Source organism: Phalangium opilio, unplaced genomic scaffold, assembly GCF_054372755.1.
Source record: "Phalangium opilio isolate 3A_F unplaced genomic scaffold, DU_Popi_V2 ptg000092l_1, whole genome shotgun sequence".
Taxonomy (NCBI): domain Eukaryota; kingdom Metazoa; phylum Arthropoda; class Arachnida; order Opiliones; family Phalangiidae; genus Phalangium; species Phalangium opilio.
Window position 1 is genome coordinate 1,362,421 of NW_028324197.1, and position 15,297 is coordinate 1,377,717.

Sequence of the window (15,297 nt, forward strand, 5' to 3'; positions counted from 1 at the left end):
AATTGAAACAATAGGGTAAAAATTCCGATGAGTTAAATCACGGAAAATTACTGGAATATTCTGCATTCATGTCGCTTCAAAGCAAGGGCTCCGTACCTTAGTGGTTAAAGCGCCTGTCTAGTAAAAAGGAGATCATGAGTTCGATTCTCGTCGGATCCTCGCTGTTTTTTACTTGATCTAGATTTCGTAGCTATTAAATTTTGAAAAATTAAAACAATAGGGTAAAAATTCCGATGAGTTAATTTAGTAAAATTACTGGAATATTCAGCATTCATGTCGCTTCAAAGCAAGGGCTCCGTGGGTTAGTGGTTAAAGCGCCCGTGTCGTAAACTGGAGATCATGAGTTCGATTCTCGTCGGAGCCTCGCTGTTATATTACTTGATCTAGATTTCGTAGCTATAATATTTTGAAAAAATTAAAAATAATTGTTGATTTATACATGCATTTATGCAAACAATAGGGTAAAAGTTCCGATGAGATAATTTAGTTATTATTATTTTTTTTAAGAGGTTTCAATGTAAATTGGGTCCCATAAGGGTCCGCGACAAGGATGCGATTATTCAGGTTTCAGTATGTGAATAATCAGGGAAGGAAATGAGGTTTACTTGGGAGGTGACGGAAGGGGTGTGGGGGTCAGGTCACCTCCGGCGGACACGGGGCAGTCGGCACACATAGGGTAGGATCGCCGACATGTGTCTTATTGCCTCAAACTTTGCCGCCCAGAAGATTGGCTTACATAATTTAGTAAACTTACTGAAATATTCAGCATTCATATCGCTTCATAGCATGGGCTCCGTGGCTTAGTGGTTAAAGGGCCTGTCTAGTAAACAGGAGATCATGAGATCGATTCTCGTCGGAGCCTCGCTGTTATATTACTTGATCTAGATTTCGTAGCTATTAAAATTTGAAAAGTTAAAACAATAGTGTAAAAATTCCGATGAGTTAATTTAGTTAAGTTACTGGAATTTTCAGCATTCATGTCGCTTCAAAGTAGGGGCTCTGTGGCTTAGTGGTTAAAGCTCCTGTCTAGTAATCAGGAGATCATGAGTTCGATTCTCGTCGGAGCCTGACTTTTATGTTACTTGAACTAGATTTCGTAGCTATTAAATTTTGAAAAGTTAAAACAATAGTGTAAAAATTCCGATGAGTTAATTTAGTTAAATTACTGGAATATTCAGCATTCATATTGCTTCAAAGAAAGGGCTCCGTGACTTTGTGTTTAAAGCGCCTGTCTCGTAAACAGGAGATCATGAGTTCGATTCTCGTCGGAGCCTCGCTGTTATATTACTTGAACTAGATTTCGTAGCTATGAAATTTTGAAAAAATTAAAAATAATAGTTGATTTAGATATGCATATATGCAAACAATAGTGTAAAAGTTCCCATGAGATAATTTAGTTAATTTACTGAAATATTCAGCATTCATATCGCTTTAAAGCAAGGGCTCCGTGGCTTAGTGGTTAAAGCGCCTGTCTGGTAAACAGGAGATCATGAGTTCAATTCTCGTCGGAGCCTCGCTGTTATATCACTTGAACGAGATTTCGAAGCTATTATATTTTGAAAAATTAAAAATAATAGTTGATTTAGATATGCATATATGCAAACAATAGTGTAAAAGTTCCCACGAGTTAATTTAGTTAAATTACTGGAATATTCAGCATTCATGTCGCTTCAAAGCAAGAGCTCCGCTGGTTGGTGGTTAAAGCGCCCGTTTCGTAAACTGGAGATCATGAGTTCGATTCTCGTAGGAGCCTCGCTGTTATGTTACTTGAACTAGATTTCGTAGCTATGAAATTTTTAAAAAATTAAAAATAATAGTTGATTTAGATATGCATATATGCAAACAATAGTGTAAAAGTTCCGATGATATAATTTAGTTAATTTACTGAAATATTCAGCATTCATATCGCTTCATAGCAAGGGCTCCGTGGCTTAGTGGTTAAAGGGCCTGTCTAGTAAACAGGAGATCATGAGATCGATTCTCGTCGGAGCCTCGATGTTATATTACTTGATCTAGATTTCGTAGCTATTAAAATTTGAAAAATTAAAAATAATAGTTGATTTAGATATGCCTATATGCAAACAATAGTGTAAAAGTTCCGACGAGATAATTTAGTAAATTTACTGAAATGTTCAGCATTCATATCGCTTCAAAGCAAGGGCTCCGTGGCTTAGTGGTTAAAGCGCCTGTCTAGTAAACAGCAGATCATGAGTTCTATTCGCGTCGGAGCCTTGCTCTTATGTTACTTGATCTAGATTTCGTGACTATTAAATTTTGAAAAATTGAAACAATAGGGTAAAAATTCCGATGAGTTAAATCACGGAAAATTACTGGAATATTCTGCATTCATGTCGCTTCAAAGCAAGGGCTCCGTACCTTAGTGGTTAAAGCGCCTGTCTAGTAAAAAGGAGATCATGAGTTCGATTCTCGTCGGAGCCTGACTTTTATGTTACTTGAACTAGATTTCGTAGCTATTAAATTTTGAAAAGTTAAAACAATAGTGTAAAAATTCCGATGAGTTAATTTAGTTAAATTACTGGAATATTCAGCATTCATATTGCTTCAAAGAAAGGGCTCCGTGACTTTGTGTTTAAAGCGCCTGTCTCGTAAACAGGAGATCATGAGTTCGATTCTCGTCGGAGCCTCGCTGTTATATTACTTGAACTAGATTTCGTAGCTATGAAATTTTGAAAAAATTAAAAATAATAGTTGATTTAGATATGCATATATGCAAACAATAGTGTAAAAGTTCCCATGAGATAATTTAGTTAATTTACTGAAATATTCAGCATTCATATCGCTTTAAAGCAAGGGCTCCGTGGCTTAGTGGTTAAAGCGCCTGTCTGGTAAACAGGAGATCATGAGTTCAATTCTCGTCGGAGCCTCGCTGTTATATCACTTGAACGAGATTTCGAAGCTATTATATTTTGAAAAATTAAAAATAATAGTTGATTTAGATATGCATATATGCAAACAATAGTGTAAAAGTTCCCACGAGTTAATTTAGTTAAATTACTGGAATATTCAGCATTCATGTCGCTTCAAAGCAAGAGCTCCGCTGGTTAGTGGTTAAAGCGCCCGTTTCGTAAACTGGAGATCATGAGTTCGATTCTCGTAGGAGCCTCGCTGTTATGTTACTTGAACTAGATTTCGTAGCTATGAAATTTTTAAAAAATTAAAAATAATAGTTGATTTAGATATGCATATATGCAAACAATAGTGTAAAAGTTCCGATGATATAATTTAGTTAATTTACTGAAATATTCAGCATTCATATCGCTTCATAGCAAGGGCTCCGTGGCTTAGTGGTTAAAGGGCCTGTCTAGTAAACAGGAGATCATGAGATCGATTCTCGTCGGAGCCTCGATGTTATATTACTTGATCTAGATTTCGTAGCTATTAAAATTTGAAAAATTAAAAATAATAGTTGATTTAGATATGCCTATATGCAAACAATAGTGTAAAAGTTCCGACGAGATAATTTAGTAAATTTACTGAAATGTTCAGCATTCATATCGCTTCAAAGCAAGGGCTCCGTGGCTTAGTGGTTAAAGCGCCTGTCTAGTAAACAGCAGATCATGAGTTCTATTCGCGTCGGAGCCTTGCTCTTATGTTACTTGATCTAGATTTCGTGACTATTAAATTTTGAAAAATTGAAACAATAGGGTAAAAATTCCGATGAGTTAAATCACGGAAAATTACTGGAATATTCTGCATTCATGTCGCTTCAAAGCAAGGGCTCCGTACCTTAGTGGTTAAAGCGCCTGTCTAGTAAAAAGGAGATCATGAGTTCGATTCTCGTCGGATCCTCGCTGTTTTTTACTTGATCTAGATTTCGTAGCTATTAAATTTTGAAAAATTAAAACAATAGGGTAAAAATTCCGATGAGTTAATTTAGTAAAATTACTGGAATATTCAGCATTCATGTCGCTTCAAAGCAAGGGCTCCGTGGGTTAGTGGTTAAAGCGCCCGTGTCGTAAACTGGAGATCATGAGTTCGATTCTCGTCGGAGCCTCGCTGTTATATTACTTGATCTAGATTTCGTAGCTATAATATTTTGAAAAAATTAAAAATAATTGTTGATTTATACATGCATTTATGCAAACAATAGGGTAAAAGTTCCGATGAGATAATTTAGTTATTATTATTTTTTTTAAGAGGTTTCAATGTAAATTGGGTCCCATAAGGGTCCGCGACAAGGATGCGATTATTCAGGTTTCAGTATGTGAATAATCAGGGAAGGAAATGAGGTTTACTTGGGAGGTGACGGAAGGGGTGTGGGGGTCAGGTCACCTCCGGCGGACACGGGGCAGTCGGCACACATAGGGTAGGATCGCCGACATGTGTCTTATTGCCTCAAACTTTGCCGCCCAGAAGATTGGCTTACATAATTTAGTAAACTTACTGAAATATTCAGCATTCATATCGCTTCATAGCATGGGCTCCGTGGCTTAGTGGTTAAAGGGCCTGTCTAGTAAACAGGAGATCATGAGATCGATTCTCGTCGGAGCCTCGCTGTTATATTACTTGATCTAGATTTCGTAGCTATTAAAATTTGAAAAGTTAAAACAATAGTGTAAAAATTCCGATGAGTTAATTTAGTTAAGTTACTGGAATATTCAGCATTCATGTCGCTTCAAAGTAGGGGCTCTGTGGCTTAGTGGTTAAAGCTCCTGTCTAGTAATCAGGAGATCATGAGTTCGATTCTCGTCGGAGCCTGACTTTTATGTTACTTGAACTAGATTTCGTAGCTATTAAATTTTGAAAAGTTAAAACAATAGTGTAAAAATTCCGATGAGTTAATTTAGTTAAATTACTGGAATATTCAGCATTCATATTGCTTCAAAGAAAGGGCTCCGTGACTTTGTGTTTAAAGCGCCTGTCTCGTAAACAGGAGATCATGAGTTCGATTCTCGTCGGAGCCTCGCTGTTATATTACTTGAACTAGATTTCGTAGCTATGAAATTTTGAAAAAATTAAAAATAATAGTTGATTTAGATATGCATTTATGCAAACAATAGGGTAACAGTTCTGATGAGATAATTTAGTTAATTTACTGGAATATTCAGAAATCATATCGCTTCAAAGCAAGGGCTCCGTGGCTTAGTGGTTAAAGCGCCTGTCTCGTAAACAGGAGATCATGAGTTCAATTCTCGTCGGAGCCTCGATGTTATATCACTTGAACGAGATTTCGAAGCTATTAAATTTTGAAAAATTAAAAATAATTGTTGATTTAGATATGCATATATGCAAACAATAGTGTAAAAGTTCCCATGAGATAATTTAGTTAATTTACTGAAATATTCAGCATTCATATCGCTTTAAAGCAAGGGCTCCGTGGCTTATTGGTTAAAGCGCCTGTCTAGTAAACAGGTGATCATGATTTTGATTCTCGTTGGAGCCTCGCTCTTATGTTACTTGATCTCGATTTCGTAGCTATTAAATTTTGAAAAGTTAAAACAATAGTGTAAAAATTCCGATGAGTTAATTTAGTTAAATTACAGGAATATTCAGTATTCATATTGCTTCAAAGAAAGGGCTCCGTGGCTTAGTGGTTAAAGCGCCTGTCTCGTAAACAGGAGATCATGAAGTCAATTCTCGTCGGAGCCTCGCTGTTATATCACTTGAACGAGATTTCGAAGCTATCAAATTTTGAAAAATTAAAAAAAATAGTTGATTTAGATATGCATATATGCAAACAATAGTGCAAAAGTTCCCATGAGTTAATTTAGTTAAATTACTGGAATTTTCAGCATTCATGTCGCTTCAAACCAAGGGCTCCGTGGGTTAGTGGTTAAAGCGCCTGTCTCGTAAACTGGAGATCATGAGTTCGATTCTCGTCGGAGCTCGCTGTTATGTTACTTGAACTATATTTCGTAGCTATTAAATTTTGAAAAATTAAAAATAATAGTTGATTTAGATATGCCTATATGCAAACAATAGTGTAAAAGTTCCGATGAGATAATTTAGTTAATTTACTGAAATATTCAGCATTCATATCGCTTCAAAGCAAGGGCTCCTTGGCTTAGTGGTTAAAGCGCCTGTCTAGTAAACAGGAGATCATGAGTTCTATTCTCGTCGGAGCCTTGCACTTATGTTACTTGAACTAGATTTCGTAGCAAGGGTTATTCCCCCTATTATCGGACGCTCCTATTATCGGACACATTTTTAAAAGTTCTTTGTAAAACTGCCGAGGAAAAAAGGAACACTGTATGTTACCTAGTTTTAAAGAGGGTGTCGAAATCTGTATGTTGCATGAGTAGTATATTAATGAGAGAACGGGATGGGTATGAATTTGCCATAGAGATAACATGGGGTATGATACCCTATGGGAAAATTAACATTGGGTATGAAAATTCTACGGTCTCTAACTTTTCCGAAGCGGCTTTTTTGTGCACCTTGGACGGCACGGAGAGTACGTAAGTCTCACGGTAAAATGAGAACAGAGCGGGACGGGTATGGACCATAGAAATAACATTGGTTGTATAAGTTTTGCCGCCTCATAGTACGATAGAGGCTGACAAAGGTAGTACGGAGGGTCCGTACATAAATCGACGAAAGGGATTGAATTCTTACCGTTTCAGAGTACGGGGAAGACCGAATTAATTGTACGAAAATTATTTGCCTAATCATCGGTGCTTTCCCTAGTATATTACGGGAGTCTGGGGTCGAAAGAGTTCTCAAATTTCCCATCCCAGAGAGAGATAGCTCTAGTTTCGTTACGATGAGAGAACTCGAGGTTTGGAATTTCATAAACTTTTTATGCGCGCCTTTCACCCATACAAGATAGTTGTCTGCGGCGGTGGTGTTTTTTTTAATTAGATAAATCGGAATATAGGAGAGAAGAAAATTAAGCTAAATTTTGACGGTCTTTGAACGAATCGCGTACGGTTGGATATAAGAGATGGGAAAAGTTGGGTATACGTACAGGGTGATAGAAGAAACATGAGGCATGGATAAGGGATATACCCTATGGAATATTACCATAGGTATATACATGTATATACATGTTATATGGATTATAGTATTATTAAGGTAAAGTATAGTATGTCTATATTATGAAGCAAAAGAGGAATATCTTTCGGAGAGAATGGTACAAAGTTCAACAAAATTTTCGAGGAAAATTTACTATATAGAGCTGAATTTTTACATTTTAAACATCATTCTGAATTACCTTCTGCGAGTCTCTTACACCTCAGAATTTACATAATAATATGATGTAAGTATGGTAGTCTATACCTTGATATTTTACAATATTTACAAGATATTTTCAAAACTTATAGGAATCCTCTCAAGACTTTCCCTATTTCTACCACCAAAGGGGTAACGGTTATTCCAGATTGTAACATTTTTATCGGAACTTTGGATGGAAGTGTGGGCATCGCTTTAACAGAAAGTCATTTCAAACAACTTCGGGACAAGAACGATCAAATATCTTCCTTCTTGGAAAGCGATTCCATTGAAAACTCTTCGTTTTTCTTCGAATGATCGGAAACAAGACGAGTCCAGCTAAGCATTTTCCAAAATCGGAGAGTGGTGGACGTGAGACAATTCATCCTCGGAACTGGGACGAATTATGGAAAGCAGTACCTAACCAAAAGGGGTTTTACCATATCGCAATACCCTTGGAAGACCTTGATGGACAAATACGACGAAATCATAGCGTCGACAAGGGCATCGATATATACTTGCTTGTATAGATATTTTTAGTAAATACGCTTTCGTTGAACCCGTGAAAGATAAGAAAGGAGATACTATAGTAAAGGCGTTGAAAAAGATACTGGATGGTGAAAGGAAACCAAGGCGAATACAGAGTGACCATGGGAATGAGTTTGTGTGTAAAGCCGTTCAAGCTGAGTTAAAATCACGAGGAATTGAGTTTTTCGCGACAAACTCGGAAGTGAAAGCCTGCATTGTCGAGCGATTTATCAGATCGTTTAAATCAAGGATGTATCGATACTTTACTGCGAAAAATACTTATACGTACGTTGATGTGCTCCCCAGATTAGTTTGTGCTTATAATAACAGTTACCATCGTTCAATTAAATGTAAACCTATAGAAGTAACACCTCAAAATTCCAAAATCATTTGGAAAAATTTATACGGAGATATTGACTTTAGTCCCCCTGTGAAGTACGATTTTGAAATCGGAGACATTGTCAGAATATGTAAAAACAAAGGGCTTTTTGAGAAAGGATACGGCCCTAATTTTTCGGAAGAATTATTTCGAGTAATTAAGCAAATACCGAGGCAGCCACCGGTATATAAACTGGAGGCGTTAAATTCGGAACCCATTTTGGGTGTTTTTTACAAAGAGGAAGTACAAAAGGTAGGAAAGGATCTCGATACTTGCGCGTTCAAAATTGAAAAAGTGCTAAAAAAGCGAAAGAAAGCTGATTATACCGTAGAATTGCTGGTACGTTGGAGTGGATACGGACCTCAATTTGACAGTTGGGTGCAATGAGTTTCTATATCACTTTACCATCCGATTCATCGACAAAATACTTTCCCAACAATACTACGAGTATATTTAGGACGTATCTTCCAGAAGTAGTAAAACTTAACGGCCCTTACGAAGTTGGATTGACGGAAATAAGTTATCCAAGAACCTGGAATAATGTGAGGGGAGAAAGATCTATAAGAATTTGGTCCACTGACGCTAAAACTATGGAAACGGTAGTTGTTATTCCTAAAGGCAGTTTCTTATCAATTCGAGATTTACTCGGAATGTTGTTGTTCGATGATGGCACAATCAAATTCACGTATACTGCTAGTTTAAAACTTGTATCCGTTTTCATGGACTATAATTACACGATAAATATACCTGGTGATATCGCGGTTATGATGGAATTTACGCTTGACTCAAATGAAGATTACGTAATTACGGAATCCATGATGGCACCTTATATCGTGGATTTGGATGCTGGATTACATTCTCTGTTTGTTTACTCTGACGTAGTTACAAATACGATCGTAGGGGATAGTAAAGTCCCTCTTTTGAGAATAATCAGCGTGAAAGGAAAAGACGGAGAAACTGTCGATGTGGAATTTGCTCGACCTCATTATCTGCCTGTAGCTTCTTCGGACATACAAACTATAGAAATTTACGTTATGGATGAACTGGGAAACCCTATACAATTCGAACGAGGGAAGGTGAACGTTACTCTACACTTCAGACCGCGGAGGACCTGGCTCACCTTACAATAATACGAGCTGGATGGGGTAACTTTCAGTTCAGTGAATAGCGGCGAATGACAAACATCATGGGACGACCCCATTACATTTCAGCCCTAAGCGATTATGAGAACTACTATTTAAACCAGGCTGGTTTCGGATCCATGCCTGTATATCGGGGTGTTCCTGTGCAAAGAGGGTATGGATTAGGGAACATACTGGCTTCGGCCTTTCGGAGCGCCATGCCCCTTTTTAAACGTGGTGCTCAGTTTCTTGGAAGAAAATTTCTCGATACCGGAGCGAAAGTCGTGACGGACGTTGCTAGTGGTATTCCAATCAAAAAGTCTCTAGTGACTAGATCGAAGAGCGCCGGAAAAGAAACCTTATTGTCAGCTGCGGATGTGGTTAGGGAGATGACAGGATCCGGAATTAAAAAGAGGCGGAGGGTGCATCGCAAAGTCACTCGGGTTAAAGCTAAGAAGAGGAAAACATCGTGTCGTTCTTATTCTGATATATTTTCCTAAAGCCCAAGAATATGGCGTTGATGCATCCTAACTCTAGTGGCTGCGTCAATTCCGAATTGGATATTTTCCAAGTCCCGTTAACGCAAACGGGAATTATCAGTGGTGAATGGGTCGAATACTTTCCCATTTCCAGCATCAGCAACAATTCAAACTTAGTTTTCTGCATTAGTGGAAATTCTGAATCCTACACGGATTTGTCCCAAACTCTGCTTCATGTTCAAGTGGATGTGAAAATGGACGATGGATCTTCCCCGATAGCAGTCGTGATTGCCGCGGATGGTACAGTTACTACGCCGGCGGATAATGTAGCCCCAGTTAATTTGTTTTTGCATAGTCTCTTTCTCGAAGTGCATTTATTTTTAAACGAGAAATCGGTTACCCTTTGCGCTCAAAATTACCCGTACAAAAGTATGATTCAAACTATGTTAACGTTTGGAGACTCTGCAAAAAATAGTCATTTAACAAGCTCATTATTTTATCGCGACACGCCGTGCAAGTTCAACGATTTTGTGAATAACAAGGGTTTCTTGAAGAGAGCCAAGTTTGCCCAAAAAGGAAATATAGATATGATTGGTGCTCTTCATTTAGACATTTGCCAACAACCTCGCTACCTTTTGAACTTGGTGGATTTAAAATTTGTTTTTGGTAAACCAATACCGAATTTTGCTTGTATTCTGACGTAAAATGTAAACTGAACATTAAAGCGGCATCGTTATATTTGAGGAAAGTCAAATTGATACCTGCAATCCCGCTTGCACACGCGAAGGTGTTACAAATGTCGAGAGCGAAATATCCAATTACCCGCACGGAAGTTTCTTCGTTTTCGATCCCAAAAGGAACATGAGCGTCGTGCAGGATCATTTATTTAATGGGCAGAAACCGAATAGAGTCGTCATAGGGATGGTCGAACAAAGTGCGTTTTTGGGTGATCTAAAATTGTCACCGTATAATTTCCAACCCGTTGATGTGAATCACATTGGTTTGTTCGCCGACGGCAGTAGCGTACCACATAAACCGCTGACGCCAAACTTTGCAGAACATAGCTACATCCAAGCGTACGCTAATTTATTTCTTCAAACGGGTCAGTGGAATATTGACGAAGGAAATCAAATAAGCCGCGACGATTACCCTGGGGGAAACTGTCTTTTTGTCTTTGATTTGACGGCCGATTTAATGAACAATGCCACCCATTTTCATCTCGTTAAAAATGGAAATTTGAGACTAGAAATGAAATTCGCTTCCGCGTTAAAAGAAACCATCGCCGTTATTGTATACGCCGAATTCCAGAGTTTGATTGAAATTGATAAAAACCGAACCGTAATCTTCGACTAGAATGGATACGATACAAATAACGAGAATTTTGGGGAAAGATAAGTTCACCAGAAATTTATTTCGGGGTGTGTTTGCCGCTGACCAACTACCAAAATTTGTGACGACTTTTCCGTCTCTTTATATCGTGAACACCGATACGTCAAACGGTGCTGGTCAGCACTGGGTAGCCTTGTATTTCTCCAGAAATGCCAATACCGAAATGTTCGACTCGTACGGAAATCCACCTGATATGTTTCGTTTTAATGACTTTGTCGAAAGAAATAGTATAACTGTGACTTTTAACTCGTTACAATTACTAGGAAATCTTAGTAGAACGTGTGGAGGATTTTGCGTGTATTTCGCTCTTAATAGATGTAGGGGTGTTAAAATGTTTAATATCGTGTCTAGATTTTCAAAAAATAAAAATCGAAATGATGAGATGATCAAAGAATTTATGTATTCAAGATATTCAATAAATTTTCAATAAATTATAGTGTTTTTCAAAGTTTATTTACAGAAAAATGCATTCTATATTCATATATTTAAAAAAATCGTTAAATATAAGTTCATATTAACAATATTATTTTATTTATTTAAAATGCTGATCCAGTGGTGACCGTGTGATAGGGTACGAATGCCGTCTCCCAAAATATCTATTTTATTATCACAAGGATTGAGAGACATTTTATTTTGGGAGACAGAAAACAGCTGATGTTTCTGACTGACTATCCGCTTCATAGAATTACTCGTAACTCGAGTACTAAAGAGACAGTCCCGATAACTAGAGTGTCGGATAATTTTTTTCACTACTCTTTTACAAACACCTTTCGCGGTTTTTTTCTCCCCCTTTTCGGAGAGGATAGAATACATTTTGGGACGAAGTCCAACGAACTCACGTATAGGAATTCCGTCCATCTCATCTTTCATTTTTCCTACAACCTTTTTGTTTACGTTATTGTAAAGAGGGTGATTCACGGGATATCCCGAGAAATCGAAAAGATGGGATGAATTATGAAAGTCTAAGTAGACGTCGTCCGTTTGTATATTATACGTGAGGCTGTCCGTGTCCGTGAAAAGTAACTGAGCCCTGTCACCGTAGGTCTTTCGCATGTACTCGTAATGAAACTCGTACATAGTTAGATTCAAAAGATCCAAAACGGTGAATCCAGTGTAAATTGGTCTGTTCAAAGTAAGCGACTTCTTCTTCATATGGATACCCACGAGTTCGTTGTGAAAAATCGTAAATTTTTCAAATGCCGGAGAGGACGCTTTCTTGATGGCTCGCTCGGGTGTTTGTACGAGATGAAAATCTATCCGGTTTCTCAAGTTCTCCATCGTTTTACCTTTTATATATTTATATATTAAATTAGATTGCAACATTTTTTTCTATTTATGTTGCGGTTTGCTTACCAAAACACGAGTTGTTCAAAAGTTTGAAGAAATCTTTTTCAAAACTATTGGTGGCAAGTTTTCGCTTTTCAGTATTAAAATTTATGAAGGGGCGAAGCCAGGGGCTTTGGTCGAAAGATAGTATACGGTGAACTTTCGTGAGTTTAAGTCCTTTCAATACGTAGTATTTCAAATTGCGATAGTGAACTACGTATCGCTCTTTGTTGTAAAGATTGGGAACTAGTTTAGGTAGGGTGTATTTCTTCGGAAGGTGTAATCGTTGTAGCATCAGTTTGTAATAAGAAGAAAATTGTTCCGTTTTTATTCTTTGAGATTCGGGTGCGAGAGGGTAACAGTTATGTTCGTGATGAAGTTCAGCGAGATATTCTAAGTCAACCTCCAAAATGAAACCGTAAGGAGACTCGTCTGATAGAGAAAGCACGTGTTTATGAGCGTAGTCGAGGAGGTCTTCGACTGGTACCCAAGCGAATCTACTCGTGGGTAGATAATCGACCATGGCGAAACCATAAAGGTTGTTAACGTCGAGGTACATGATGTAATTACTCTCTTTCTCGGGGTCGTAGGTTTCGGGGATGTACGGGTTATTCGCTTCCGCGAAGCGATGGCTAATCATAGAAACCCCTCCTCGAATACCACGTTCTATAAACAAGTGCATATCAATATCGAGAAGTAACTCCAACTTCACTTTGGTCATATGAAGCGCGGACTCCCAGGCAAATCCCGGTCCGGTGCATGCATGCGCGCAATCCAGACCGTAGTATTCTACGCACATAGCGCGTTAACTTTCGAATACGTCGGCGAGTTGAAGGGTATCCACCTGCACGTATAAATCGTGGAGTTCCCCTGTTAATAATCCACCATTAATTTCACTTTTACTTTTAGAAATCTTCCATAGATAATACCTAGATTTTGGATGTTAAAAATGTCCCACACTTGACGAACATTTTCGTAACTCTCGTCCGATATGTGTTCGTCAGTTAAAGCGTTGAAAAAGGCTTCCTTGGGTGGAAGTTCGACCTCTTGAAACTTCTCTACGTTGCTCATATAGTCGTAGGGATAGGTTAATTTTTTCAGTAAATACGGGACTTGATGAGAGGGCAGGGTTGGCAAAAATCCGGATTTTTCTTGAAAAAGCCACTGGTATGGTTTTTTGCTGGTTTAAACCGGATTTTATTGGTTTTATCCGGCTTTTTTAAAACAACTTTCTAGTGCTTAATTTTAGCACTTCTTTTTACATTTAGCGCTATAGTTGTCTTCTACTAGGCCGTCTGATTGAGAATCATTTTTATTGTACATAAAAGTTGATAAAACTATAGACATTTCCCTTAGAGATGAGTAGGGCCCCTGATTTAAATGGGATTTCTCAATCAAACCTGACCTATATCGGGTCGAAAAATCCTAGGTCTGGTTGGGTTAGAAAATTACTAAAAACTTTTTGCTGGTCGGGTCGGGTAGGGTTTTCATACCGTCTACCCGGGTAGACATTTTTATTATCTTCAATAGAGCAAGGTCAGGCTCAGATGGGGTTTTTTTGTCATCTTCAATAGGTCAGGGTAGGGCTCGGGTAGGCTTTGTGATCTTCAATAGGGCAGGGTCTGATTTTTCTTAACGCGCAGTTCGACCAAACAATTTAGCGTTGCGAAAAACTCAACTCAGTCTCACGAGTTTCGGGTCGGGCAGTGGAAGGAGGATGCGTCAAAATAGCCCACAATATATGGCAATTAATGGACAATTTCGGTGAAATAAAGAGGTAAAGACATGTGGGTCAAACTTTTCCATCCATCTCACTTTATGGTGCCTGCGACGTAACCTATATTTATATTTTTTGAAAAATCCACTGGATTTTTCAACGTGGTTTAAACCGGTTTATTCCAGGTGGATAAAACCGGACTGGATACCAGCGTGCCAACCCTGTGAGAGGGATAGAAAGAGTTCAAGATAGAAAATTTTTCTTTACCCCCCATGGCCAAATTAGAAATTAAAGTTTCTAGACTAGCGGGCATAAAACGAATTGAATCGATGAAACGTAGACGACCGAAAGTGAAACTGATATACGTTTCACTGTTACATGGGATACACGAAATGTTCTCATCTTTTTGAAGCCCTATCCTTTGCATTATAAGATGGGCGTCGTAACTGAAAATTTTACATAGTTTATTATAGTTAATATTTAATGTTAAAACAAGAACATACCGTGACAAATTATGCATTATGACAGGAGTAAACTTTCCTACTCGCAACTTTAAATTACAAGAATTGTGCGCGACTCCACGAAAACGCCCTAAAAATTAATACAGGGTGATTCTAAAATGGTGGTATAACCGAACTACTGCGGGTTCTATGAGCGATTTTAAGTCGAAAATGTTCTATGGCATTTTGTCATCCAGGCCACCGTTTAAAAGTTATGATAAGGATCATTTACTGATGACCCCTTAAAATTAATTAAATTCGAAAACAAAAGCCCAGCGGGTTGAATACATTACGCCACGTGCTCGGAAAGTTTGGTTGTTGATGAGATTGAAGAATCTGGGTAACAAGTCTGGATTTTGTCAATTATAGATTCAAAATCCGCATATATGACGTATGGAACCTGAAAATAAATTTATTAAGACTAAGAACTTATGGAAATTCCAAATGACTTCCTACCTTCTGAAGCCAATCAATTTTTTCAAATTTCAAGATGGGTTTTTTGTGTGGCATTTTAACGAGTTGTGGACTGTGCACGTTACAGTTTTTCACGTGTTCTCTATGATTTCGTTCTGAGTTTCTTCCCGCGAAACGATGTAAACAATAACGGCACATGTAAATTTTTCCGTTATGGTTAGTGAAATGACTTAATAGTCGGCTAATATCAGTAATTAGACAAAAATGTTGCTTT

The 15,297-nt window shown here is 37.9% G+C and overlaps 2 protein-coding genes and 6 non-coding genes across 8 annotated transcripts; 7 read left to right on the forward strand and 1 right to left on the reverse strand.

Annotated features, from left to right (window-relative positions):
* Window positions 1-995: 995 nt before the first annotated feature.
* On the forward strand, window positions 996-1,068 carry TRNAT-AGU (transfer RNA threonine (anticodon AGU)). The gene has a single exon. It is a non-coding gene; the product is annotated as a tRNA-Thr (tRNA).
* Window positions 1,069-1,441: 373 nt separating this feature from the next.
* On the forward strand, window positions 1,442-1,514 carry TRNAT-GGU (transfer RNA threonine (anticodon GGU)). Its single transcript has one exon. It is a non-coding gene; the product is annotated as a tRNA-Thr (tRNA).
* A 1,298-nt stretch (window positions 1,515-2,812) lies between these two features.
* TRNAT-GGU (transfer RNA threonine (anticodon GGU)) lies at window positions 2,813-2,885 on the forward strand. The gene has a single exon. It is a non-coding gene; the product is annotated as a tRNA-Thr (tRNA).
* A 1,761-nt stretch (window positions 2,886-4,646) lies between these two features.
* Window positions 4,647-4,719, forward strand: TRNAT-AGU (transfer RNA threonine (anticodon AGU)). The gene has a single exon. It is a non-coding gene; the product is annotated as a tRNA-Thr (tRNA).
* Window positions 4,720-5,092: 373 nt separating this feature from the next.
* TRNAT-CGU (transfer RNA threonine (anticodon CGU)) lies at window positions 5,093-5,165 on the forward strand. The gene has a single exon. It is a non-coding gene; the product is annotated as a tRNA-Thr (tRNA).
* A 372-nt stretch (window positions 5,166-5,537) lies between these two features.
* TRNAT-CGU (transfer RNA threonine (anticodon CGU)) lies at window positions 5,538-5,610 on the forward strand. Its single transcript has one exon. It is a non-coding gene; the product is annotated as a tRNA-Thr (tRNA).
* A 4,099-nt stretch (window positions 5,611-9,709) lies between these two features.
* Window positions 9,710-11,030, forward strand: LOC149640987 (uncharacterized protein F54H12.2-like). Its single transcript, XM_089850543.1, has 2 exons — window positions 9,710-10,343; window positions 10,465-11,030. The coding sequence occupies exons 1-2, from the start codon at window positions 9,710-9,712 to the stop codon at window positions 11,028-11,030; spliced, it is 1,200 nt and encodes a 399-aa protein (XP_089706669.1).
* Window positions 11,031-11,594: 564 nt separating this feature from the next.
* On the reverse strand, window positions 11,595-14,629 carry LOC149640988 (uncharacterized). The gene is made up of 5 exons (XM_089850544.1): window positions 14,613-14,629; window positions 14,377-14,555; window positions 13,322-13,504; window positions 12,420-13,181; window positions 11,595-12,352 (listed from the first exon to the last, which is right to left on the reverse strand). Exons 1-5 carry the CDS (start codon window positions 14,627-14,629, stop codon window positions 11,595-11,597), a joined length of 1,899 nt encoding a protein of 632 aa, XP_089706670.1.
* Between the last annotated feature and the right edge of the window lie 668 nt (window positions 14,630-15,297).